We start from the raw sequence: 24,620 nt of genomic DNA, 5'->3' as shown, positions 1-24,620 counted from the left end.
GGAGGTCCATCCTCCGCGGCGTCTGGCTGCAAAATGAGACGACATAGGCTTTTAAAGGCCTATGACGTCACATTTTGCGTCATGGTTCTCACGGTCCTGATTGGACCGTGAAAACCATGTGTTTTGGCCGATAAAAAAAAAATGATGACGTCACTTAAAGGGAATGAAAGCACAGCCAATCAGAATGGCTTTGCTTCAATTGCCTTTAAGATGACGTCATGAAAAGGCACATGGCCGTGCACACATGGTACTAGAGCCAATCAGAGCATGGGAACTTTATCCCTACTCTGATTGGCTCTGGTATACCATGTGTCAGGGGCTTGGGGGAGAAAGGATGTGACGTCAATAAGGATAAAGTTCCCACGCTCTGATTGCTTAACGTACCACGTGACAGGTTTTCATTGACTTCTGTGGGGGCACCGCGGACCCGTAGTCTGCGGGCATGACGATGTGTGGTCCCACTTCTGTGGGGGCACCTCCGACCCGTAGGTGCGGGGATGATGATGTGTGGTCCCACTTCTGTGGGGGCACCGCGGACCCGTAGTGAGCACCCGTGAGTTCCCCAGACCCCCATGGGAACCACCCGAGGCCCCGCAGACACCTGTGGGTTTGACCCGGGGCTCCCAGACATCCTTGGGCCTACCGTGGGGACCCAATTGTGGCTCACGGTGACCCAAGGAGACCACCTGGGCGCCATGGTGCTGGCAGGATCCACCAGCAGGTCTCCAGAACCTGTTGAATGCTGCTGGTAAACTGTAGGTCTGTCCAGGTGCCCTGCCAGCCCACCGGGGACTAGCGTGGGGCTGCGTTATGGACCCTGAATGTAAAAGAATAAATCTTGTATTTATGGGTGGGGGCACAGGGGGTGGGTAATGTATTTAATAAATAGAATGCTGTTTATTGTGGGGCTGTGCATTGTTTTGATTGCGTGGACTGGGGGGTGGGGGGTGGGGGGGGTTCCCCAACTGTATGTGGGTAGGCCTCCCTTGTGGGTAGTTAGTGGGTGAGGGTTGAGGGTGGTTAGGCCTCACGGGGTGGGGGGTTAGAGTGGGAGGGTATGTACAGTAGGCGTCCCGAGTGGTGGGTGAGGGTGGGTTAACCCCTTCATGACTGTAGCGGTTAATAACCGCTATGGTGATTAAGGGGTTAGGGGATATTACTTTGAAAGTGTTAATTTTTTTCTCTGTTTTACTGTACAGCAGCGGAGGTTGCCATGGGTAGTGGGTAGTGTATTGAATGTATTTATTGGTTATTATGCCTTAACCCCTTCATTACCTTAGCGGCTATACGCTATGCTAATGAAGCATCATTTCTGAACTTTTAATAATATTGTGCAGGAGCAGGGGGTCCCCTGAGATTAGATTTCTGTCTCAGGGAACCCCCTGCTCACTGTACAATATTATTAAAAATACAGAAATGCTGCTTCTTTACCATAGCGCATAGCCACTAAGCTAAAGAATGATTCTTTAATGATGTGTGTGTTTTATTCACAGTGTAGATGTGCAGGGGGTCTCCAGAGCAGAAGCGCACAGGTTTCAGGTCTGGGGACCCCGTGCCCCCCGAGATACAGGCCCCTTTAGGGGGTGCCGGTATCCCTCTGCTCTGCTTGGTTTACAGGCCGCGATCACGTGATCGGGGCCTTTAACGCAGAGCACTCAGCACTCAGAAACACAGGCCAGGCAGATTTAACACACACACACAATAAGGGGAGGTTTTTTTACATAGATTGCAGGGAAGCTTAATGCACACACACAATAGGGGGATAGGGGGAGGGTTTTTTACATAGATTAGAGAGAAGGCAGGGAGTTTTAAAAGCGAGAATAGGGGGAGGGGGTTTTACATAGATTAGAGAGAAGGCAGGGAGTTTTAACACAGACGTGAAAAATATGTATTGAATGTATTAATTGTTTATTATGCCTTAACCCCTTCATTGCCTTAGCGGCTATCCGCTATGGTAATGACGCAGCATTTTCCGTATTTTTAATAATATTGATCAGGAGCAGGGGGGGGTCCCTGAGCATTAATTTCTGGCTCAGGGAACCCCCTGCTCACTGTACAATATTATTAAAATACACAAATGATGCTTCTTTACCATAGCGCATAGATGCTAAGGTAAAGAACGAGTGTTTATTTATACTGTATATTGTATGTGTTTTATTGATACTGTACATGTGCAGAGGGTCTCCAGAGCAGAAGCGCACAGGTTTCAGGTCTGGGGACCCCGTGCCCCCCGAGATACAGGCCCCTTTAGGGGGTGCCGGTATCCCTCTGCTCTGCTTGGTTTACAGGCCGCGATCACGTGATCGGGCCCTTTAAACCAAGCAGAGGGATACCGGCACCCCCTAAAGGGGCCTGTATCTCGGGGGGCACGGGTTCCCCAGACCTAAAACCAACGCGATTCAGCTCCGGAGACCCCCTGCACATCTACACTATCAATAAAAATGTATTTCAAATAATTTTTATTGTGCCGATGTTTGCGCAGAGAGAGAGCAGCGGATCTCTCTCTGCTGCAAACACATCACGCCCCCGCCGCCCATACAGTATTATCATTTATGTATATGCATACAGTATACAGTACTGTATGTGTACAGTACTGTATGTTAGGGCTTATAGGGGTTGTTGTTATACAGTATATATATATATATACAGTATATATACTGCATTACAATTCATTATAGGGGACGGTTTCACAGAGAACAGCTCGCAAGCGCCACCATGTGTATTTTCACGGCATTACAGTATTTCAGCAAGCCGGAATAAAAAGCTTAAATCCCTGCCGGAAAAGAACGCAATGCACTCTGGCAGAAAACTATCAGAAACCTGAATACACCCGAGTATACCCGAATTCGCGGGACTAGCCGAGCTCGAATAAAGTGTGTCGCCAGTGTATATAAAAATGAGTGTAGCAGTTCGGTAATGGTTTCTGGTGCATATTGGCACTGAACATTTGGATCTACCATCTATTCTAAGCTATATGGCATACCATCCCTGCTTCTACTGCATTTACTAGTCCATCGGGCTAGCTAGTTAATTGGTGGGCTTATTTGCTCACCCTGGCTGTGTGCACCTTTTGTAGCCTCTAACACTCCAGTCTCAATGGTACATTGGAGTATTTACACATGAGAGGCTTTCTTGGAGCATGAGTGACTTTATTTAATTTATTTTTAATAATTATCACACATTTTCTTTGGTAATATATGTTTTAAGTATATAGCATTAAAAGTTACATTTTAAATATAGGTAGTGTGCATTTAAGTCAATTGTACCCCTCACCTTTTTTCTGATTCACTTCAGTTCACAGTTGCACCTACTTTCATCTATTATTATCAATTAAAATTTATTTTTTTCATTTCACAATTAGTATGGTTTAGTCGATCACTCCCCAATCCCTCTCCTTTTGCTCCTTTGATTGTACAATTACATATCAAAAGCTGCCATTTGGCATTTGGCAAGCTTCCAAAGCTATATCCAAAGTATAAGTAAAAACAGCGATAACTCATAACTATATTTCACATGTAATAAATCAGATTAACGATATGTATGCGACCTGTGTTCTTTGCATAAGAAAACATATCCAAATTTAATCTTCGTAGCATGTATATAGCAAAAGTTACAATTTTTTACACTTTATCCATTGTCAGGGATACAATACAATTCTCCCCTTCCCTCCATGTTAATACATAACATAGCAATTAATTCTGCTGAAGCGGGGAAATTCAGATCCACATATACACAATATGGTTAACCCTTTCCCTCCCGACATGATTTATACACATACAGGAATATAACACAGACTGCTGGGGAAATAACTCTAAGACCTGGGACAATTCTGCTGAAGCAGGGGGATGCAGATCAACATATACACAGATCCCATTAACCCCTCATATCCCGATCATGACAGGTCTCCGCCACAGAGCGGAGGTAAGGGGGCACCAGGGGAACCCTGCTACATGTATAATAACTATGAATTCCTCACGTGTGTGTGCAGTGTCTGCGCGTGTGCTGCTTCTGTGCCTACTGCGCAGGCACGCCAAGCCGGCTGCAACGGCTCCTGTGCATATGTGCCAAGCTTCCAGCACTGACACCCTCTTCTGCCAGCAGTGACGTTACTTCCATCACCATGACAGTGATTTACTCCAGGGGAAATTTTCGTTTGGTAGGTGCCAGCATAGAAGTTTCACTTCAAAAATAGTTCCTGCAAGCCTGGACCATACATGATGGTACATGGTTTCGCAGGGGATTCTCACATTTGCATTACGTTGCTGCTTCCCATCAGTGAAGGGCTGATTCAAAGCTAATATATTTCTGTAACCTTCAACTTGGTTAGGTTTAAATGAGGGAGCAACATTTTTAAGACAATATAGGTGTATGCTCTAAGGCAGGGTTTCCCAAACTTTTTTTTCCATGGCCCGGTTATTTTTATACTTCTCCTTCGTGACCCACTAAAATTGTTATAGCCTATACTGGCCTATAGGTAAAATAAAACAGATATGAATGTCCACACAGTTTTCATATATTATAATAAACAAGCATTTATTCCTACAAAAATGTAAAGAAATCAAACTAAAACCAATACATTCTTAATGAGAAGTGTGATGCTGTTTCTTGCTAACTAGAAACTTCAGGTTTGGAGGAAAAGATGATAACTTTATTCTTAGATCCGGTACGACTTCCAATCGGTTTCTATATTTATTTTTTTAGGCAAACCAATGTTGAAAAGCCTGCTTCACACTTATAGGTCGTTACAAAAGGCATTAGAAATTGTATCGCTTTTTCTGCTAAAACTGGGTACTCGTGACGACAAGACAGCCAAAAATCCATCAGTGGTATTCTGTCGAAGATGTCTTTGAGTGCCGTATCACAAGACAGTTCATTTATAAAATCAATATCTGAATCCTGCAATTCTGTGTTGGATTCTACGTTCACTGTAAAAGGGATCCTTATCCATGCTTTGTTGCTGTTGATTGGGGGGAAATATTCCTTCATACTTGTCTCCAATCCTAGCAGATGTTCCTTGATAGCAGCTGAAATCTCATCCGGCATGGAACTCATGTTATACTCTTTTTGTAATTCTGTTAGCTTTGTAAAAGCTTTGCAATTCCCTGCTTCCACATGACGGGACCACATATTGAGTTTTCTCGTTGCAGCTTCCACCTTCTCTTGTACTTTAAAGACAGTTACATATCTACCTTGTAATGTCAGATTTAAATTATTTAAAAAATCAAAAATGTCACAAAGGTAGGCTACCTTGATTACCGAATTGACATCATGAAAACTGTCGTTGAATTCAAATATTACATCCATAGCCGTTGGGGGATGTTGGTCTAAGAACATTAAAACTTCTTCCTTCATTTCAATAAGTCTTTTAACAACATTCCCTCTTGATAGCCATCGCACCTCGCAGTGTAAAAGATGTTCATGTTCACTCCCCATTTCTTTGCACAACACTGAGAATATTCTTGAATTCAGTGGACGAGATTTTATAAAGTTTATAAATCTTACACACTCTTGCATAGTTGCAGTTAAAAGCAATGGCATTTTTTTGACGGCCAATGCTTTTCTGTGAATGCTAGAATGCACCCATACACAGTCCGGTGCTACGGCTTTGATCCTTGCAAAAAGTCCAGTACGAGCGCCTGCCATTGCGCGTGCTCTATCGCTACTCAGTCCCACACATTTCTTCCATTCAATGCCATTTTGATTGATGTAATTATCAATCAAATTAAAAATTTCTTCAGCTGTTGTTCTTTTTGTCAGAGGTTTACAAAAGAGAAATTCTTCGTGAGTTGTATTGGCAAAATCGTATCTCACAAAACACATTAGATTGGCATTGTCCGATATGTCTGTACTTTCAACGACTTGCAAGGAAAGAAAACTACTCTTTTCAGTGACTTCCGACAGTTTCTTCGATATTATCTTCCATCTCCACGATTCTACGCTTCACTGTGTTATTTGATAGCGCCAGCATATTTACTTGTTTCTCCTGCTTTTTATCGCATATTCGAGATGCTAACATTTTCATTGCTGGAACTATTAATTTCTCGGCAATTGTGTGAGGATAACCAGTTTCAGCAATTAAGTTTGATATTTTATAAGAAGCCATTACAAGGTTTTCAGATTGAGCGCCCTGAGAAAAATTAAAAGACATAGCCTTTTTAGTAGCTATTAATTCTCTCTTTTTATTTATGAAGAAATCTATTGGCTTATTACTGTATTCCGGATGTTTCAATTCCAAGTGCCGCTTCAACTTTGAAGGTTTCATGGACTTGAAAGTGCCGAATAACAAATAACACATAGTGGTTTCTCATCAGCACCCTTGATGAATCCGAATTGTATGTAATCCTCAGAATACTGTCGGGTCCAGGACCCCTTCTTCTTTTTTGCAAAAATAGTAGACTGCACATCGTGCGGCCGTTTGTTAGTGCCACTCTCAGAACTCGTGCCCAGCTGCACATCACTCGATTGTTTATCGGTGCTAATCGAAGAGTTCGTAACCGGCACATTGTTTGTGTGTTTTTTTTTTTAACCATTTATCCATCGTCAAATTAAACGTAATCAGTAAATAGAAAAGAAAAAGCACAGAAGTGCACCGAGATTGAAGAAATATGTGTATAGGGGGGGGGGGGGGGGGGGGGGGGAGAAGGTCAGAGAGGGCTGCTGGCTGATAGATTTCTTTTTAATCTGCTACTAATTAAGTTGCTACTTTAGTTTGTGGGGGGTTGATTTTCTTTATTTAATTAGAGAGTGGGCTCTTTCTTGTTTTTCATAGGTCTCTCATCACCCAGACCTGGGACTCCTCCTGGGTTTCCCCCCTTTTAATGGCTCTCTCCGGTGGCCCTGCTCCTCTTTGCCTTTTAATTAGGTTCTTTTTTCTCCCCCTCTGCCACCCCGACTAACCTTGCCACAGTATCTGGGCCTTCAGGTGTCCATTCGTCTGTGGCTCCACAGGGGGGGGGGCACAGCCTCTCCTCCGGCGGTATCTCAGGGGCTTCCCCGATCGCGGGACTGCAGCGTCTATCTCTCCGATCACTTGCTCCTCCTGACTGTCTCCAGGGTTCCCTACAGACAGGGTCTGTGAGCGGTACGCGTGAGATGGCTTGGGCTCCTAGCTAGAATTGTGGCGCGGCCTCGGCGTCCATCATTGCCTCTGTATGCGTTGCGCGCTCTTCCTCACAGCTATACCGGCGTCCGATCGCCAAATCGTCGTTTCCTTGTAGGGCCGTCAGTATTCAGGGGGCTCCCGTTCAGCTCCTGGGTGGTTCGCTCACCTCTCCTGTCTGCTTCCGGTTCGGCCGAGCAAGTTCTTCCTCTGCTACAGCCCCCTTTGTCATGGCCACGCCCCCAACAACACTTTTCTCACGGAGGTCGGGAGCGGAGGAGGAGTGGGCCAGAGTGGAGGTGCGGCAGCGGGAGCAGAGGTGCAGAGGAGTGGGCCAGATCGGAGGTGAAGCAGCGGAAGCAGAGATGCGGCGGAGGAGCGGGCCAGATCGGAGGTGCAGCAGCGGGAGCAGAGGTTGGGCGGAGGTCGGGAGCAGAGGAGGAGCGGGCCAGATCGGAGGTGCGGCAGCGGGAGCAGAGGTGCAGAGGAGCGGGCCAGATCGGAGTTGCAGCAGCAGGAGCAGAGGTGCGGCGGAGGTCGGAAGCAGACGAGGAGCGGGCCAGAACAGAAGTGCGGCAGAGGTGCGGCGGAGGTAGGGAGCGGGCCAGAGCAGAGGTGCGGCAGCACGAGCAGAGGTGCGGCGGAGGTCGGGAGCGGAGGTGCGGCAGCAGGAGCAGAGGTGTGGCCCGGGCTTTTGTGGCCCGGTGCCGGGTCGCAACCCACATATGGAAAACGCTGCTCTAAGGATGTAATTTTATGTCATCAATTACCTTATTTACAGATTTGAACAAGCGTTTTATCATGTCAACCTACAACTGACCTATTTGCAATTTTTTTTTTTAAACAGTGACATGTTTATGAAGTAATGCTTATTTGAAGTTTGTAAGGCCACCCTAAAATGAGTTAAACTTGGCAAGGCTGAAACCTGCACAGAGGGGATAAATGTTTATATGAAATAAAATTTTGTTCTGTGTGCATTTTCAAACACGCCCATGGGTAATGTCATTCACCAGCATATTGCTCAAAATGTGACGCGTCAACCGCCACGGGATGCAAGAAAATTGTGATCCTGAGCGGTGACGCGTCACGTGGTGCGCTGATGAGCCTATCAGCGGCGGGAGCGCGTGTGTGTCTTACCTTGCAGCAGCTCCCTCCTGCAGCCCGGGAGACCAAGCCCGTGGAGGGAGGGCGGGGAGTAGCGGGTCCCTCCGCTCCAACCACGCCCTCCCCCCCCCACTCCCGCCCCCCTCCCGGCTCCCTACGGACCGCATATTGCGGTCTCTGCCTGTCAGCGCGCCGCCTGTCTGCAGTGCGGGCGCGCTGACTGAGGGAGCGGGGCCTTAGCCTTAATCTCTTAACCGGAAGATAAGAGCGGGAACTGAGGGAAAGCCAGAGATGTCTCGCTGGTTTGATGTCAGTCCAAATGATTTTTAGCACAAGAATCATAGATTTAAAGATTCAGATAAAAACGAGCTCTTTCCACTAATGTAAACTTTTCCCACGCTAGTATCCCAAATATCACTGGTTTTGGTAACTTGGGGTACACATCTCTGGGAGATCATATAGTCTACCACTGACTTGCATTGCAATGAGATCACTTTGTAGATCAATATTTAGCTATAAGTGTGCGTAAGGTAATACGTATGGTCATGATAATATACACTAAAATACCTATGTTGTTAATAATGTACAATTTGCAGCAACAACAACACGTTTCAGAAGAGAAACCCATCAGAGACAAAACTGTATTCAAAGCACGTTCGTGGCGCAAACATCGCGTGTCTAGGAGATAAAACACGCCCAGCATCGGCTTGCCAGTGAGTAACATGGCGGCAGAGGCGTGGTAAAGTAAGTGACGTTAGGTTCCTGCGCGCTTCCTATAGTCGTCATCTTTTCCTGTCTGCTGCTCATGTGCCGGATTCAAGGTTAATTTTATTTTTTATTTTTTATTTGGGGGGGAGGGGGCTCACAGAGAGCTGTTTATTCACCACGGGTTGTGTTATCCAGGTCAGTGTTTTGTGGCTCGGGGACAATCTGCCCAAGAAATACTGTCTCGTATACCACTGGGCACAGCCCAGTTGCAGTATAATTAGAGGTGCAGTGTCGGATATACAGCTTGTTAAACATTGTGGCAAAGTTTCTTGTTTGTCTTGGAAAGGTGTGCACAGTATTTATGCTACAACAGGTTTCAGAAAAAGTATAGAAGAGTTCATAGCATACATATATTTAAGGGCAGGTTACAGCATACATATCGTTTAAGGCAAATTATAATATACATACAGGAGAGTTTATAGCATAACCCTATTTAGTATAGGAGAAGTTGTAGCATAAATATAGTGTAGATCTTATAGCATAGATATAGCAAAGGCTCCCAAAATACTGACATTAACCAAGAAAGTAATTTGTTCTCCAGGATTTATACATAAAACACAGTATACATTAATTTCTTACAAGTATGATCATACAGACCCTCCCCATTAATAATCATTCATACAGACTCCGTCCTAATCTTATATACCCACCCAATAAGATTAAAATTCTTGTTTTTTTTTTAAATAAAACTTCTTTAGCGGCGTGAATGTAGTTGATTGGAGAGTGGAGACGGAAGTCAGTGGTGAAGGAAGTGATATTACGCTTGGCAGAAGAGGCAGTGTTGCCAGCTTCCACCAGGAGGAGGCAACGTGGGACACACACGAAAAACTCTGCGAGGGGGAGAGAGTGGGGGTTGCCCCGGGACTCAGACAGCGGCGGGTATATGGAGCTCGCCTGCGCAAGCTTGGTGACTGTATCCTCTGTACATCCCTTCACCGCCAGAGGAGCCGGGAAAACATCGCTCTGCATTTGATGAGCGGTGTATCCCCCGAGCACACCCTTCCTCCCCTGGTGAGCCGCCGAGCACACCCTTCCCCCCCCCCCCTGGTGAGTCGCCGAGCACACCCTTCCCCCCCCCCCTGGTGAGCCGCCGAGCATACCCTTTCCCCATCCCCCCCTGGTGAGCCGCCGAGCACACCTTCCCCCCCCCCCTGGTGAGCCGCCGAGCACACCCTTTCCCCCCCCCCCCCGGTGAGCCGCCGAGCACACCCTTTCCACCCCCCCCTGGTGAGCCGCCGAGCACACCCTTTCCCCCCCCCCCCGCCGGTGAGCCGCCGCACAAGGTGAGATGCCGAGCACACCCTCTCTCCCCCCCCCCGCCCGGTGAGCCACCGAGCACACCCCCCCCCTGCCCCTGGTGAGCCGCCGAGCACAGGAAACCCCCCCCCCCCAGTGAGCCGCCGAGCACAGAAACCCCCCCCCCCAGTGAGCCGCCGACCACACTCAGACAAAATCACTGGGTTGAATTGAATGCGACTGATACAATAAAGTTTATTCCTTGAAAAACATGAACACACAGAATATACAAATAACACACAAGATATATACACTTACTTAGGGTTTGGGCAATGAAGTAATCGGGATCTTGATTAGCAATTCATTCAGGCATCAGGTAACATGTAGATGTTGTAACGAAGACTCTGGGCATAGAGCTTACAATCAGTTATATAGGATTTAAGCCCTATCCCTTAACATGGGGTGTCAGGTATTGGTTACCAATTACCTACACCCAATTGGGTGGGAAGCAAGGTAATACCTGCCCACAGGGGTGGGCATTATTCTAACCAGGGGCCCATTTTCTTTGGCCCACTCCCAAAGATTGGCGTCTCCTAGTCTGCCTTTTGGATCTCTGGACAGGAAAACCTTTGTCTGCAAGTGTGATTTCTAACACCTACAGAACTACTCAAGTCCTGCGTTTCCCCTCCCTAGCATATACAATCAGGGGGGGGAGCCTTTGATCAGGGTTCTTGTTGTAGACATTGTGTCGCCCCCTGACCATTAACATACTGCGGGGGCTAGTAGGTTTCGCGGGCTTTATGCTAGGCATAAAATACAGTATTTTTCTATTAATACATATCTATTAAAATAATCCTTTTGGCTGGGCCGAGCGGGCTGGAATTTGCCAGACCCTCATACCGGAGGGGAATCTCCATGATGGCCAAGTTTCAGCTCGCTACGACCCACCAAACCGGAGTTACAGTAATTGACTTTAAATGCACCTTTTGCAAAAGGGGCATTTCTCCGCCATTGAAGTCAATGGCAGAAACCCAAATTAAACAATTAACGTGACTCTGTTCTGTTCCTCAGAGAGGGTCAGTATTTGTCATGCAGTCATGCCGGAACGATGACTAAATAGTGGCCAAATTTCAGCCCTCTAGTATGCACAGAACCGGAGTTATGGACTTCAAGTTTTCACAGTTTTGGACTTAGTTATTTGAAAGCCACGCGGCTTTCTCCGCCATTGTGGACAATGGTGCGACCCTCGTGGCGAGTGCGACCCTTTACCATAACCATTGATCACCGGACCCGGTTGGGGTCGAGTGAGGGGGTTCCTAGGGGCAAAGGACAAAAATAATTTTATTTTCGGATGCCCTTGAACAAACTCTCCCCCCCTCTGCTCTCTCCCCCCCTCGGCTCTCTCCCCCCTCTGCTCTCTCCCCCCTCTGCTCTCTCCCCCCTCTGCTCCCTCCCCCCTCTGCTCTCTCTCACCTCTGCTCTCTCTCCCCTCTGCTCTCTCTCCCCTCTGCTCTCTCCCCCCTCTGCTCTCTCCCCCCTCTGCTCTCTCCCCCCTCTGCTCTCTCCCCCCTCTGCTCTCTCCCCCCTCTGCTCTCTCCCCCCTCTGCTCTCTCCCCCCTCTGCTCTCTCCCCCCTCTGCTCTCTCCCCCCTCTGCTCTCTCCCCCCTCTGCTCTCTCCCCCCTCTGCTCTCTCCCCCCTCTGCTCTCTCCCCCCTCTGCTCTCTCCCCCCTCTGCTCTCTCCCCCCTCTGCTCTCCCCCCCCTCTACTCTCCCCCCCCTCTACTCTCTCTCTCCCCCCCCTCTACTCTCTCTCTCCCCCCCCTCTACTCTCTCTCTCCCCCCACTCTACTCTCTCTCTCCCCCCACTCTACTCTCTCTCTCCCCCCACTCTACTCTCTCTCTCCCCCCACTCTACTCTCTCTCTCCCCCCACTCTACTCTCTCTCCCCCCACTCTACTCTCTCTCCCCCCACTCTACTCTCTCTCCCCCCACTCTACTCTCTCTCCCCCCACTCTACTCTCTCTCCCCCCACTCTACTCTCTCCCCCCCACTCTACTCTCTCTCCCCCCACTCTACTCTCTCTCCCCCCACTCTACTCTCTCTCCCCCCACTCTACTCTCTCTCCCCCCACTCTACTCTCTCTCCCCCCACTCTACTCTCTCTCCCCCCACTCTACTCTCTCTCCCCCCACTCTACTCTCTCTCCCCCCACTCTACTCTCTCTCCCCCCACTCTACTCTCTCTCCCCCCACTCTACTCTCTCTCCCCCCACTCTACTCTCTCTCCCCCCACTCTACTCTCTCTCCCCCCACTCTACTCTCTCTCCCCCCACTCTGCTCTCTCCCCCACCTCTGCTCTCTCCCCCACCTCTGCTCTCTCCCCCACCTCTGCTCTCTCCCCCACCTCTGCTCTCTCCCCCACCTCTGCTCTCTCCCCCACCTCTGCTCTCTCCCCCACCTCTGCTCTCTCCCCCACCTCTGCTCTCTCCCCCACCTCTGCTCTCTCCCCCACCTCTGCTCTCTCCCCCACCTCTGCTCTCTCCCCCACCTCTGCTCTCTCCCCCACCTCTGCTCTCTCCCCCACCTCTGCTCTCTCCCCCACCTCTGCTCTCTCCCCCACCTCTGCTCTCTCCCCCACCTCTGCTCTCTCCCCCACCTCTGCTCTCTCTCTCCCCCACCTCTGCTCTCTCTCTCCCCCACCTCTGCTCTCTCTCTCCCCCACCTCTGCTCTCTCTCTCCCCCACCTCTGCTCTCTCTCTCCCCCCACCTCTGCTCTCTCTCTCCCCCCCTCTGCTCTCTCTCTCCCCCCCTCTGCTCTCTCTCTCCCCCCCTCTGCTCTCTCCCCCTCCCCTCTGCTCTCTCCCCCTCCCCTCTGCTCTCTCCCCCTCCCCTCTGCTCTCTCCCCCCCTCTGCTCTCTCTCCCCCCCCTCTGCTCTCTCTCTCCCCCCCTCTGCTCTCTCTCTCCCCCCTCTGCTCTCTCTCTCCCCCCCTCTGCTCTCTCTCTCCCCCCCTCTGCTCTCTCTCTCCCCCCCTCTGCTCTCTCTCTCCCCCCCTCTGCTCTCTCTCTCCCCCCCCTCTGCTCTCTCCCCCTCCCCTCTGCTCTCTCCCCCTCCCCTCTGCTCTCTCCCCCTCCCCTCTGCTCTCTCCCCCCCTCTGCTCTCTCCCCCCCTCTGCTCTCTCTCCCCCCCCTCTGCTCTCTCTCCCCCCCCTCTGCTCTCTCTCCCCCCCCTCTGCTCTCTCTCCCCCCCCTCTGCTCTCTCTCCCCCCCCTCTGCTCTCTCTCCCCCCCCTCTGCTCTCTCTCCCCCCCCTCTGCTCTCTCTCCCCCCCCTCTGCTCTCTCTCCCCCCCTCTCTGCTCTCTCTCCCCCCCCCTCTACGCTCTCTCCCCCCCCCCTCTACACTCTCTCCCCCCCCCCTCTACACTCTCTCCCCCCCCTGCTCTCTCTCCCCCTCTGCTCTCTCCCCCCCTCTGCTCTCTCCCCCCTCTGCTCTCTCCCCCCGTCTACTCTCTCCCCCCCCTCTACACTCTCTCCCCCCTCTACACTCTCTCCCCCCCTCTACACTCTCTCCCCCCCCTCTACACTCTCTCCCCCCCCTCTACACTCTCTCCCCCCCCCTCTACACTCTCTCCCCCCCCCTCTACACTCTCTCCCCCCCCCTCTACACTCTCTCCCCCCCCCTCTACACTCTCTCCCCCCCCCCTCTACACTCTCTCCCCCCCCCCCTCTACACTCTCTCCCCCCCCCTCTACACTCTCTCCCCCCCCCCTCTACACTCTCTCCCCCCCCCCCTCTACACTCTCTCCCCCCCCCCTCTACACTCTCTCCCCCCCCCTCTACACTCTCTCCCCCCCCCCTCTACACTCTCTCCCCCCCCCCTCACACTCTCTCCCCCCCCTCTACACTCTCTCCCCCCCCCTCTACACTCTCTCCCCCCCCCTCTACACTCTCTCCCCCCCCCTCTACACTCTCTCCCCCCCCTCTACACTCTCTCCCCCCCCCTCTACACTCTCTCCCCCCCCCCTCTACACTCTCTCCCCCCCCCCCCTCTACACTCTCTCCCCCCCCCTCTACACTCTCTCCCCCCCCCTCTACACTCTCTCCCCCCCCCTCTACACTCTCTCCCCCCCCCCTCTACACTCTCTCCCCCCCCCTCTACACTCTCTCCCCCCCCCTCTACACTCTCTCCCCCCCCCTCTACACTCTCTCCCCCCCCCTCTACACTCTCTCCCCCCCCCTCTACACTCTCTTCCCCCCCCTCTACACTCTCTCCCCCCCCTCTACACTCTCTCCCCCCCCCTCTACACTCTCTCCCCCCCCTCTACACTCTCTCCCCCCCCCTCTACACTCTCTCCCCCCCCTCTACACTCTCTCCCCCCCCCTCTACACTCTCTCCCCCCCCTCTACACTCTCTCCCCCCCCTCTACACTCTCTCCCCCCCCCTCTACACTCTCTCCCCCCCCTCTACACTCTCTCCCCCCCCTCTACACTCTCTCCCCCCCCTCTACACTCTCTCCCCCCCCTCTACACTCTCTCCCCCTCTCTATACTCTCTCCCCCCTCTACACTCTCTCCCCCCCTCTACACTCTCCCCCCCCTCTACACTCTCTCCCCCCCTCTACACTCTCTCCCCCCTCTACACTCTCTCCCCGCCTCTACACTCTCTCCCCGCCTCTACACTCTCTCCCCCCTCTACACTCTCTCCCCGCCTCTACACTCTCTCCCCCCCTCTACTCTCTCTCTCCCCCCCTCTACTCTCTCTCTCCCCCCCTCTACTCTCTCTCTCCCCCCCTCTACTCTCTCTCTCCCCCCCTCTACTCTCTCTCTCCCCCCCTCTACTCTCTCTCTCCCCCCCTCTACTCTCTCTCTCCCCCCCTCTACTCTCTCTCTCCCCCCCTCTACTCTCTCTCTCCCCCCCTCTACTCTCTCTCTCCCCCCCTCTACTCTCTCTCTCTCCCCCCCTCTACTCTCTCTCTCCCCCCCTCTACTCTCTCTCCCCCCCCCTCTACTCTCTCTCTCCCCCCCCCTCTACTCTCTCTCTCCCCCCCCCCTCTACTCTCTCCCCCCCTCCCCCCCTCTACTCTACTCTCTCCCCCCCTCCTACTCTCTCTCTCCCCCCTCCTACTCTCTCTCTCCCCCCCTCTACTCTCTCTCTCCCCCCCTCTACACTCTCTCCCCCCCTCTACACTCTCTCCCCCCCTCTACACTCTCTCCCCCCCCTCTACACTCTCTCCCCCCCCTCTACACTCTCTCCCCCCCTCTACACTCTCTCCCCCCCTCTACACTCTCCCCCCCCCTACACTCTCTCCCCCCCTCTACACCCTCTCCCCCCCCTACACTCTCTCCCCCCCCTCTACACTTTCTCCCCCCTCTACACTTTCTCCCCCCCCTCTACACTCTTTCTCCCCCCCCCTCTACACACTTTCTCCCCCCCCTCTACACACTTCTCCCCCCCCTCTACACTCTCTCCCCCCTCTACACTCTCTCCCCCCTCTACACTCTCTCTCCCCCCTCTACACTCTCTCCCCCCCTCTACTCTCTCTCTCCCCCCCTCTACTCTCTCTCTCCCCCCCTCTACTCTCTCTCTCCCCCCCTCTACTCTCTCTCTCCCCCCCTCTACTCTCTCTCTCCCCCCCTCTCTCTCTCCCCCCCTCTACTCTCTCTCTCCCCCCCTCTACTCTCTCTCTCCCCCCTCTACTCTCTCTCTCCCCCCCTCTACTCTCTCTCTCCCCCCCTCTACTCTCTCTCTCCCCCCCTCTACTCTCTCTCTCCCCCCTCTACTCTCTCTCTCCCCCCCTCTACTCTCTCTCTCCCCCCCTCTACTCTCTCTCTCCCCCCCTCTACTCTCTCTCTCCCCCCCTCTACTCTCTCTCTCCCCCCCTCTACTCTCTCTCTCCCCCCCCTCTACTCTCTCTCTCCCCCCCTCTACTCTCTCTCTCCCCCCTCTACTCTCTCTCTCCCCCCCTCTACTCTCTCCCCCCCCTCCCCCCTCTACTCTACTCTCTCCCCCCTCCTACTCTCTCTCTCCCCCCTCCTACTCTCTCTCTCTCCCCCCCTCTACTCTCTCTCTCCCCCCCTCTATTCTCTCTCTCCCCCCCTCCTACTCTCTCTCTCCCCCCCTCCTACTCTCTCTCTCCCCCCCTCTACTCTCTCTCTCCCCCCTCTACTCTCTCTCCCCCCCTCTACCCTCTCGCTACCCCCTCCTACTCTCTCCCCACCCTCTCCCCACCCTCCCCCCTCCTACTCTCTCCCCCCCACTCTCCCTCCTCTACCTCTCTCCCTCCTCTACCTCTCTCCCTCCTCTACCTCTCTCCCTCCTCTACCCTCTCTCCCTCCTCTACCCTCTCTCCCTCCTCTACCCTCTCTCCCTCCTCTACCTCTCTCCCTCCTCTACCTCTCTCCCTCCTCTACCTCTCTCCCTCCTCTACCCTCTCTCCCTCCTCTACCCTCTCTCCCTCCTCTACCCTCTCTCCCTCCTCTACCTCTCTCCCCGCTCTACTCTCTCTCTCTCCCCCCCTCTCCCCCCCCTACCCTCTACCCTCTACTCTCTACCCTCTCTCCCTCCTCTACCCTCTCTCCCTCCTCTATCCTCTCTCCCCCCTCTACCCTCTCTCCCCCCTCTACCCTCTCTCCCTCCTCTACTCTCCCCCCTCTACCCTCTCTCCCCCCTCTACCCTCTCTCCCCCCTCTACCCTCTCTCCATCCCCTCTACCCTCTCTCTCCCCCCTCTCCTACTCTCTCCCCCCACTCTCCCTCCTCTACCTCCTCTACCTACCTCCCTCCTCTACCCTCTCCCCCTCCCTCTCTCCCCCCTCTCCCCCCTCCCTCTCTCCCCCCTCCCCCCTCCTCTACCCTCTCTCCCTCCTCTACCCTCTCTCCCTCCTCTACCCTCTCTCCCTCCTCTACCCTCTCTCCCTCCTCTACCCTCTCTCCCTCCTCTACCCTCTCTCCCTCCTCTACCCTCTCTCCCCTCTCTACCCTCTCTCCCTCCACTACCCTCTCTCCCTCCACTACCCTCTCTCCCTCCACTACCCTCTCTCCCTCCTCTACCCTCTACCCTCTCTCCCTCCTCTACCCTCTACCCTCTCTCCCTCCTCTACCCTCTACCCTCTCTCCCTCCTCTACCCTCTACCCTCTCTCCCTCCTCTACCCTCTCTCCCTCTTCTACCCTCTACCCTCTCTCCCTCCTCTACCCTCTACCCTCTCTCCCTCCTCTACCCTCTTCCCTCTCTCCCTCATCTACCCTCTACCCTCTCTCCCTCCCCCCTCCTCTACCCTCTCTCCCTCCTCTACCCTCTCTCCCTCCTCTACCCTCTCTCCCTCCTCTACCCTCTCTCCCTCCACTACCTCTCTCCCTCCTCTACCCCCTCTACCCTCTCTCCATCCCCTCTACCCTCTCTCTCCCCCCTCTCCTACTCTCTCCCCCCACTCTACCTCCTCTACCTCCCTCCTCTACCCTCTCCCCCTCCCTCTCTCCCCCCCTCTCCCCCCTCCCTCTCTCCCCCCCCTCTCCCTCCTCTACCCTCTCTCCCTCCTCTACCCTCTCCCTCCACTACCCTCTCTCCCTCCACTACCCTCTCTCCCTCCACTACCCTCTACCCTCTCTCCCTCCTCTACCCTCTCTCCCTCCTCTACCCTCTACCCTCTCTCCCTCCTCTACCCTCTACCCTCTCTCCCTCCTCTACCCTCTACCCTCTCTCCCTCCTCTACCCTCTCTCCCTCCTCTACCCTCTCTCCCCCCCTCTCCCCCCTCCCTCTCTCCCCCCCTCTCCCTCCTCTACCCTCTCTCCCTCCTCTACCCTCTCCCTCCACTACCCTCTCTCCCTCCACTACCCTCTCTCCCTCCACTACCCTCTACCCTCTCTCCCTCCTCTACCCTCTCTCCCTCCTCTACCCTCTACCCTCTCTCCCTCCTCTACCCTCTACCCTCTCTCCCTCCACTACCCTCTCTCCCTCCACTACCCTCTCTCCCTCCACTACCCTCTACCCTCTCTCCCTCCTCTACCCTCTCTCCCTCCTCTACCCTCTACCCTCTCTCCCTCCTCTACCCTCTACCCTCTCTCCCTCCTCTACCCTCTACCCTCTCTCCCTCCTCTACCCTCTACCCTCTCTCCCTCCCCCCTCCTCTACCCTCTCTCCCTCCTCTACCCTCTCTCCCTCCTCTACCCTCTCTCCCTCCTCTACCCTCTCTCCCTCCACTACCTCTCTCCCTCCTCTACCCTCTCTCCCTCTTCTACCCTCTACCCTCTCTCCCTCTCTCCCTCCTCTACCCTCTACCCTCTCTCCCTCCTCTACCCTCTACCCTCTCTCCCTCCTCTACCCTCTACCCTCTCTCCCTCCTCTACCCTCTACCCTCTCTCCCTCCTCTACCCTCTACCCTCTCTCCCTCCTCATTTTTACCTGGTGATTCCCTGGTTTTTGAGAGGCAGCGGCATCGATCATTTCTATTTCTCTGATGTTCCGGATCAGGCCAGCACCACCGGGGAGTGACATCATCTGTGTGCGCAAACACTGACATTAGTAGAGTGAGAGCTATGGACTTACAGAGGATGGCTGTATCGTGAGAAAAGTGCTACTCCAGGCTGATCCTGTCTTTCTGCATTATGTTACATGGATATTATTGTCTACTATAGCAGTTATACTCTCTACAACCTCTCCCCCTGAGGCTCCTTATCTCCCATTGGTATCACTGGCAGACGCCGTTAGGTGTTTACCTTTGAGCTCTTCAGTCGGTTTTTCTCTTTAATGTACACCTGATAGTCAGCTTCACTAGTACCAGACCTACTCCTACTTAATTTAATTCACTTTATGTTATATTATTATTTTTTTACGATTCATGTCTATTATATGTGTAATTTTTTAATTATTATAATAAATGTTATGTTTTAATAGCCCAGAAGTGCATCTATTAGTGGGCTTCTAGCTAGGGAGGGGGTTGGTAACACATCCCTCTCTCTAATTTTGGTAATAGTATTACAGTCAGCCCATCTGATGCACCCAATGCCAATCTAGGCATTTAGGGCGCAAACTACTTCTTAAACCACTTTATCTTCACTTAGTGAACAGTATATACCCTCTGTTTTTTAAGATGTATAATATCAGCCAACAGAGCTACCCAAATACTTAATTATAGAAGTTAAGATGGGCCTTAATATTGGAGAGAGAGAATGCTGGTCGGATATTGAGGGGAAGGGCATTCCAGAGGAGAGTGGCAGTAAGTCAGAATGGGATTTTCTGCGGCAAAATTACCATTGAATGCTATGAAAACTCTGAGACATGCCTTGGAATACTTCATTATCTCAGAACAATGAAGCCTGTTGCATCAGACATAGGGATGTACCGGGTACCCGGCCATATTTAAGCTACCCGGAACTGGCCCAGGGCACTGGAACCCGGTGCTGGGTATTTCTGCCCTGCTCTGCTCCCTCGGTCCTCCTGGAGAACGGCAGAAGCAGAGAAGTACCTGCAGCCGGTGGTGGAGAGGAGGACGACGACATCCTACAGCGGTTAGCAGCAGCCGGAGGTGGGAGAGGACGACATCCTGCAGTGGTCAGCAGGCGGTGGGAGAGGAGAACATCATCCTGCAGCCGGTGGCAGTTGGAGTAGAGGACCATGTGAGCTGAGCAGGAGTGGCACAGAAGGACGGCCGTGGAGGAGCTGTGCTGTAGCTGCGGCAGACACCGGAACTCATAATACTACTGGGTGAGATCGCTGGAGCGTGCTTCTTCCGTGCCGTCGTCCTGTGCTGCTCCTGCTCGGCTCACATGGTCCTCTGCTCCCCCTGGCAGAAGGATGCCGTCGTCCTCCTCTCCCTCCGCTGGCTGCCTACCGGTGCAGATGTCGTCCTCTCCCACCGCCGCCAGCTGCAGGTACTTCAAACCTACCCGGCTGGGTCATTTGTCTTTTTGTACCTGGCACCCAGTTGTTATTTTTTTGGACCCGGTCCATCACTAATTGGACATATCTCAACCAGACACTACTGAGTCTGCTGGTTTATTCTCTCTTATGCAACTGTATTTCATATAATTATGATGTCATTAGCCAGTTAGGATGCCAACCCTTTGAGACCAGGTGCATCAAGCACTTTTCTTGTCTAAATGTCAAGTGTAAGTTGCTCCACTACTTAAGAAGCTGCTTGTGCGTTTATTAATTAGATCAGTCTCTCCTCCGGTTTAATAAAGAAGCTTTCTGGTTAGTTGTTTTTTTGTATATGGTTGACCTGCACTTGGAATAGTTTATTTTTCTCTAAAAGTCCTTAGCACATGCCAATTCACTCCCTTGTGGATTATCTGACATTAAACATAACTGTAATTTGTTGATTTTTTGTTTGTAGCAATATTTTTTATATATACTGTATCAAAGACAAAAAGAAATGTAAGAAACTGCTTGGGTAAAATATTTTTGACTAAAATAAATTGATAATTAATATAGAAATGCAAAACGAATTACAGTACTACCTTCTTAATATGCTTTGCAGATGTATTTTTTTTAATATATTTTTTGTTTGTTTAGTAATACACATGGCAGCTCCCACGGCAGAGGAAAGAAAGGCATGTTGGGGAGCACGAGACCATTACTGGCAATGCATGGATGAAAATAAGGAAGATATTTCCAAATGTCAAAAGTTCAGACATTGCTTTGAAAGTCGCTGTCCACAACAATGGGTATGTTTTTGGTGTGGTCGAACACTAATATTGTTTAGTATTAAGGTCGTGATCTAGTTTGAGAAGCGCTCTGAAAACGAACACTCATAAGGGCATGCAGAAATGTTTTATAACTGTTCCAGCAAACTTTGTCTACCATGCTATTAAAAAGTGTGCATGTAGGTTGCAAAAGACTTTCAATTCTTCTTTATTTTCTTTTGTACTATTTCTCGGGTTAAATACCAGTTCATGTAACTAACCAAGCTTTTCCAAAAAATGGCGGTTATATCGGCACACAACTTTATTTTTAATAAGAAGCGAGAATAAAGCAAAAACTTACAAGATCAGTATGACTTGATTCAGCTTTTAATGGACGATCTGTTTAACGGGTGTCACGGTAGCCACAGGGTTATAATATACACCAAATACTCTGGGTTGAATTGAATACGACTGTGATATAATAAGATATTTTATTCCTTAAAAGACAAGTGGACACACAATGTTGGACAAATAACAATGGAAATATATACACTTACTTGGGAAGGGGACAATGAAATAGCCCAGGACTCAGGCTAGCAGTTCATCAGCGACTGGAACAATTCAGGTAGAATAACGAAGACAATGGGCATAGAGCTTGCAATCGTTTTTATGTGATTTGGACTCTATCCCTAACATTGGGACTCAGGTATTGGAGAACAATTACCTGGACCCAATTACCTTTTGCCAGCTCAAGTGGGAAGCAAGATAGTACCTGCCCACAGGGGGTGGGCACCCTTCTTGTCAGAGGTCCATTTCCTTGGCCCCACTCTCAAAGTTGACGTCTCCAAGTCTGCCATTTGGGATTCTGGACCGGGAAATTCTAACCAGAGGTGGGAAGTATGACATTTAACTTGAATAGCCATGTCCTACTCTTTCTCCGCCCTGCATACTTAATCCGGGGAAATGAGCCTTTGTTCAGTGGTTTCCCTGTAGACACACTGTCGCCCCCTGGCCATTATCATACCTCATTGGCCAGTAACTTGCGCGGGCTTTACAATAGGCACGAAATACAGTAAACCTTAGAACAATTTATACATATTAAAATACTCAATTCGGTTAATCTGAGAGGGCTGAAAATTGCCATACCCTCTATGCCGGAGGCATGACTACCTGGTGGCCAAATTTCAGCCCTCCAGCTATCACCGAACCGGAGATAGCAATATTGGGTTTTAAACATCATGTTATACAAACCACATTTCTCCGTCAATGGTGGCAACCACACTTTACACAGTTAACCTTACTCCGTTTGGTTAGCCTGAGAGGGCTGGGAATGGCCATGCAACCATGCCGGAGGTGTGACTACCTGGTGGCCAAATCCCAGTCCTCTAGCCCGCACCGAACCGGAGATAATGATTTAGGTTTTATACCATTTTTCACTTAGCATCTTTTTTCCCTCATGGCAGCCAGTGGCGGTGACCGTAACTTTAAATATGAAATACCCTCTGTTCGGTTAGTCTGAGAGGGCTGGAAACTGCCATGCAATCATGCCGGAGGCATGACTACCCGGTGGCCAAATTCCAGCTCTCCAGCTATCACCAAACCGGAGATAAGCACATCAGGTTTTGATAATTTTTGAAACCTAACATCTTTTTTCCGCCATTGATAGTTTGTGTGTGTGTCTCTATTGTTTTCTGCAGTAGACTTGTGGTGTATATATGTAATTTTCTAATCTGGCTCTTTGGAAGATTAGTTGAAGAGCCCTGGTTTGCATGCCTGTTGTATTGATTTATGCATATGGGTTGGGCTATTGGGGCATACATTTTTGATGTATACTTAGGTACTGATGTTGCTATGAAGTTACAATTATTATACTTCTCTTCAACAGATTAAATACTTTGACAAAAGAAGAGATTACCTGAAATTCAAAGAAAAACTTCAAGCAGGAGAATTTCAGCCTTCAGCGACAACAGAAAAATCATAAGTGGCAATCAAAACAGAGAGCATTAAATATTTAAGATTTTACTCATTTGCATGTTATTTCCCAGAATAGCTGCCTGGAGTGGAAGTATTGTACACTAAGAGATAATGGTAAAAAGCAGGGTTGCAGACCTGTCGGAGATGTTAAAGGGCTCACAAGTGATATTTTACTGCATCCACAGAGAAAACTGAACTTTTTATAGGATACGGGTTATGAATGTGGCACTAATATTTTGTTTGGTTAAGTGGCCTACATAGTATCTGCTGCAATGTGACTTACTAAAATTTACAAACCCATTGCCCATTTTTGACAGTGTACCTTAGAGGTGAAAATGTGGCCATCGATTTGGGATGTTCTTTAATATTCTGGATACTTATTTTTTTTTGTAGTAGTTGTGCTGGTAATGACTATTTGAAAAGCGCTCTACATTATAATTTCACCCTTTAAGAACCCCTTATGTTGTTATATTAAAAGGTGTAACAGCCTACATAAAAGTGCAACTATCAGGCTGTGTTTAAAGTAGCAAAACATGCACAATCCTATTTGTTTATATATATATATATATATATATATATATATACACACACACACACACACACACACACACACACACACACACACACACACACACACACACACACACACCTTAAGTGACGTCATCCGCAGCGTAATGGTCTGACCCCTCTCCTTGACATGTACTAACATATTGTAACGGTGTCCAGCCAGCAAGACTCTAAATGGAGAATGCTGAAGACATAATATCATTAGTATTATGACAGTAATAAGAAATATACTGACCCAATATTCTTAAGTACATATAAAAATCTAAAGGGAGAGAAGGTGGTTTATATAGGACAAGGCTGAACAGAAGTGTAAATAATAACAACACAGTGTTATTTAAAAAAAAATATATTAAATAATAAAACAGAAAAGGGGGAAGAATAAAAGAGACAGAGGAAAAGGGAACCTAAAGGAACATAGCAAAACCTTATGAATCATTTAGTCCCCTAGGTTGCATGGTATTAAGGAGAATGATCCATCTGCATTCCTTTTGGAGTAGGGCTTTTTCCAAGTCACCTCCTCTGATACCCAGTGACACTTTGTCTATTGCAAATGCTGCAATAAGTGTGTTTCTGCCCCATGACACTTTAAAAAATGCTGTGCTACACACGTAATTTTTTTTTAAGGCATCAAGATCACGTTGAGCAAATCTAATGTTTCGTGGGTGTTCTAGAATTCTGAACCTAAGTTCATGGCTCGTCATGCCGATATACATTAACTTGCAGGGGCAGGTCAGGCAGTAAACAACCCCTTTAGATTTATAATTTAAGGGGTAATCAATCTTATAGTTTTTAGTACCATCACTGGTGGAAAAAGTGTCAGGCTGTAGCCTGAATCTACAAGCAGAACAACTGTTACATTTAGTAAAACCCTTCCTTCTAATAGGAAGGAATGTCTGACTAACAGGAGGGATATAGTGACTGTGCACCAGGCGGTCTTGTAAATTCGGAGAGCGTCTACTGTCAGATAAACCTTGACCCCAAGGGTGTCTTTAAGATCACCATCAGTACACAAGATTGGCCAATGTGTTTGAAGAATCAGACGAAGATCTCGCCATCTGTCATTAAAGGTCCCAATAAATCTGATCTTAGAGTCGCTAGTTTTCTTTTTAGGTTGTAATAGTACAGAACGATCACTCTTTGCACAGCACTGATACCCTTGATGAATACTTCACTTGCTATACCCCCTAGAGATAAATATTTCCATCTCTTTGGCTCTAGCCTCGAAGCATTCCTCTGTAGAACAGTTACATTTGAG

The 24,620-nt window shown here is 50.3% G+C and overlaps 1 protein-coding gene across 4 annotated transcripts; it reads left to right on the top strand.

The window, feature by feature from the left end:
* Positions 1–8,904: 8,904 nt before the first annotated feature.
* On the top strand, positions 8,905–22,846 carry COA6 (cytochrome c oxidase assembly factor 6). Of its 4 annotated transcripts, none has more exons than XM_075596751.1 (4): positions 8,936–9,024; positions 9,670–9,982; positions 20,715–20,866; positions 22,710–22,846. In XM_075596751.1, the coding sequence occupies exons 3-4, from the start codon at positions 20,723–20,725 to the stop codon at positions 22,803–22,805; spliced, it is 240 nt and encodes a 79-aa protein (XP_075452866.1). In that variant the 5' UTR covers positions 8,936–9,024; positions 9,670–9,982; positions 20,715–20,722; the 3' UTR covers positions 22,806–22,846. The 4 variants fall into 4 exon arrangements, with proteins under 4 accessions (XP_075452865.1, XP_075452866.1, XP_075452868.1 ...); XM_075596752.1 differs by lacking the exon at positions 8,936–9,024 and adding an exon at positions 9,041–9,106; XM_075596750.1 differs by lacking the exon at positions 9,670–9,982 and having other exon boundaries at positions 8,905–9,024.
* The last annotated feature ends 1,774 nt before the right edge of the window (positions 22,847–24,620 follow it).

Source organism: Ascaphus truei, chromosome 4 (genome assembly GCF_040206685.1).
Source record: "Ascaphus truei isolate aAscTru1 chromosome 4, aAscTru1.hap1, whole genome shotgun sequence".
Classification (NCBI taxonomy): domain Eukaryota; kingdom Metazoa; phylum Chordata; class Amphibia; order Anura; family Ascaphidae; genus Ascaphus; species Ascaphus truei.
This window is presented reverse-complemented; position numbering and strand designations above follow the sequence as displayed.

What these genes read in the sequence shown, in the direction of transcription:
- COA6 (XM_075596750.1), top strand. An exon ending in GTCGCTGTCCACAACAATGG is followed by an intron (nt 20,867 to 22,709) that starts GTATGTTTTTGG and finishes TCTCTTCAACAG; the next exon opens with ATTAAATACTTTGACAAAAG.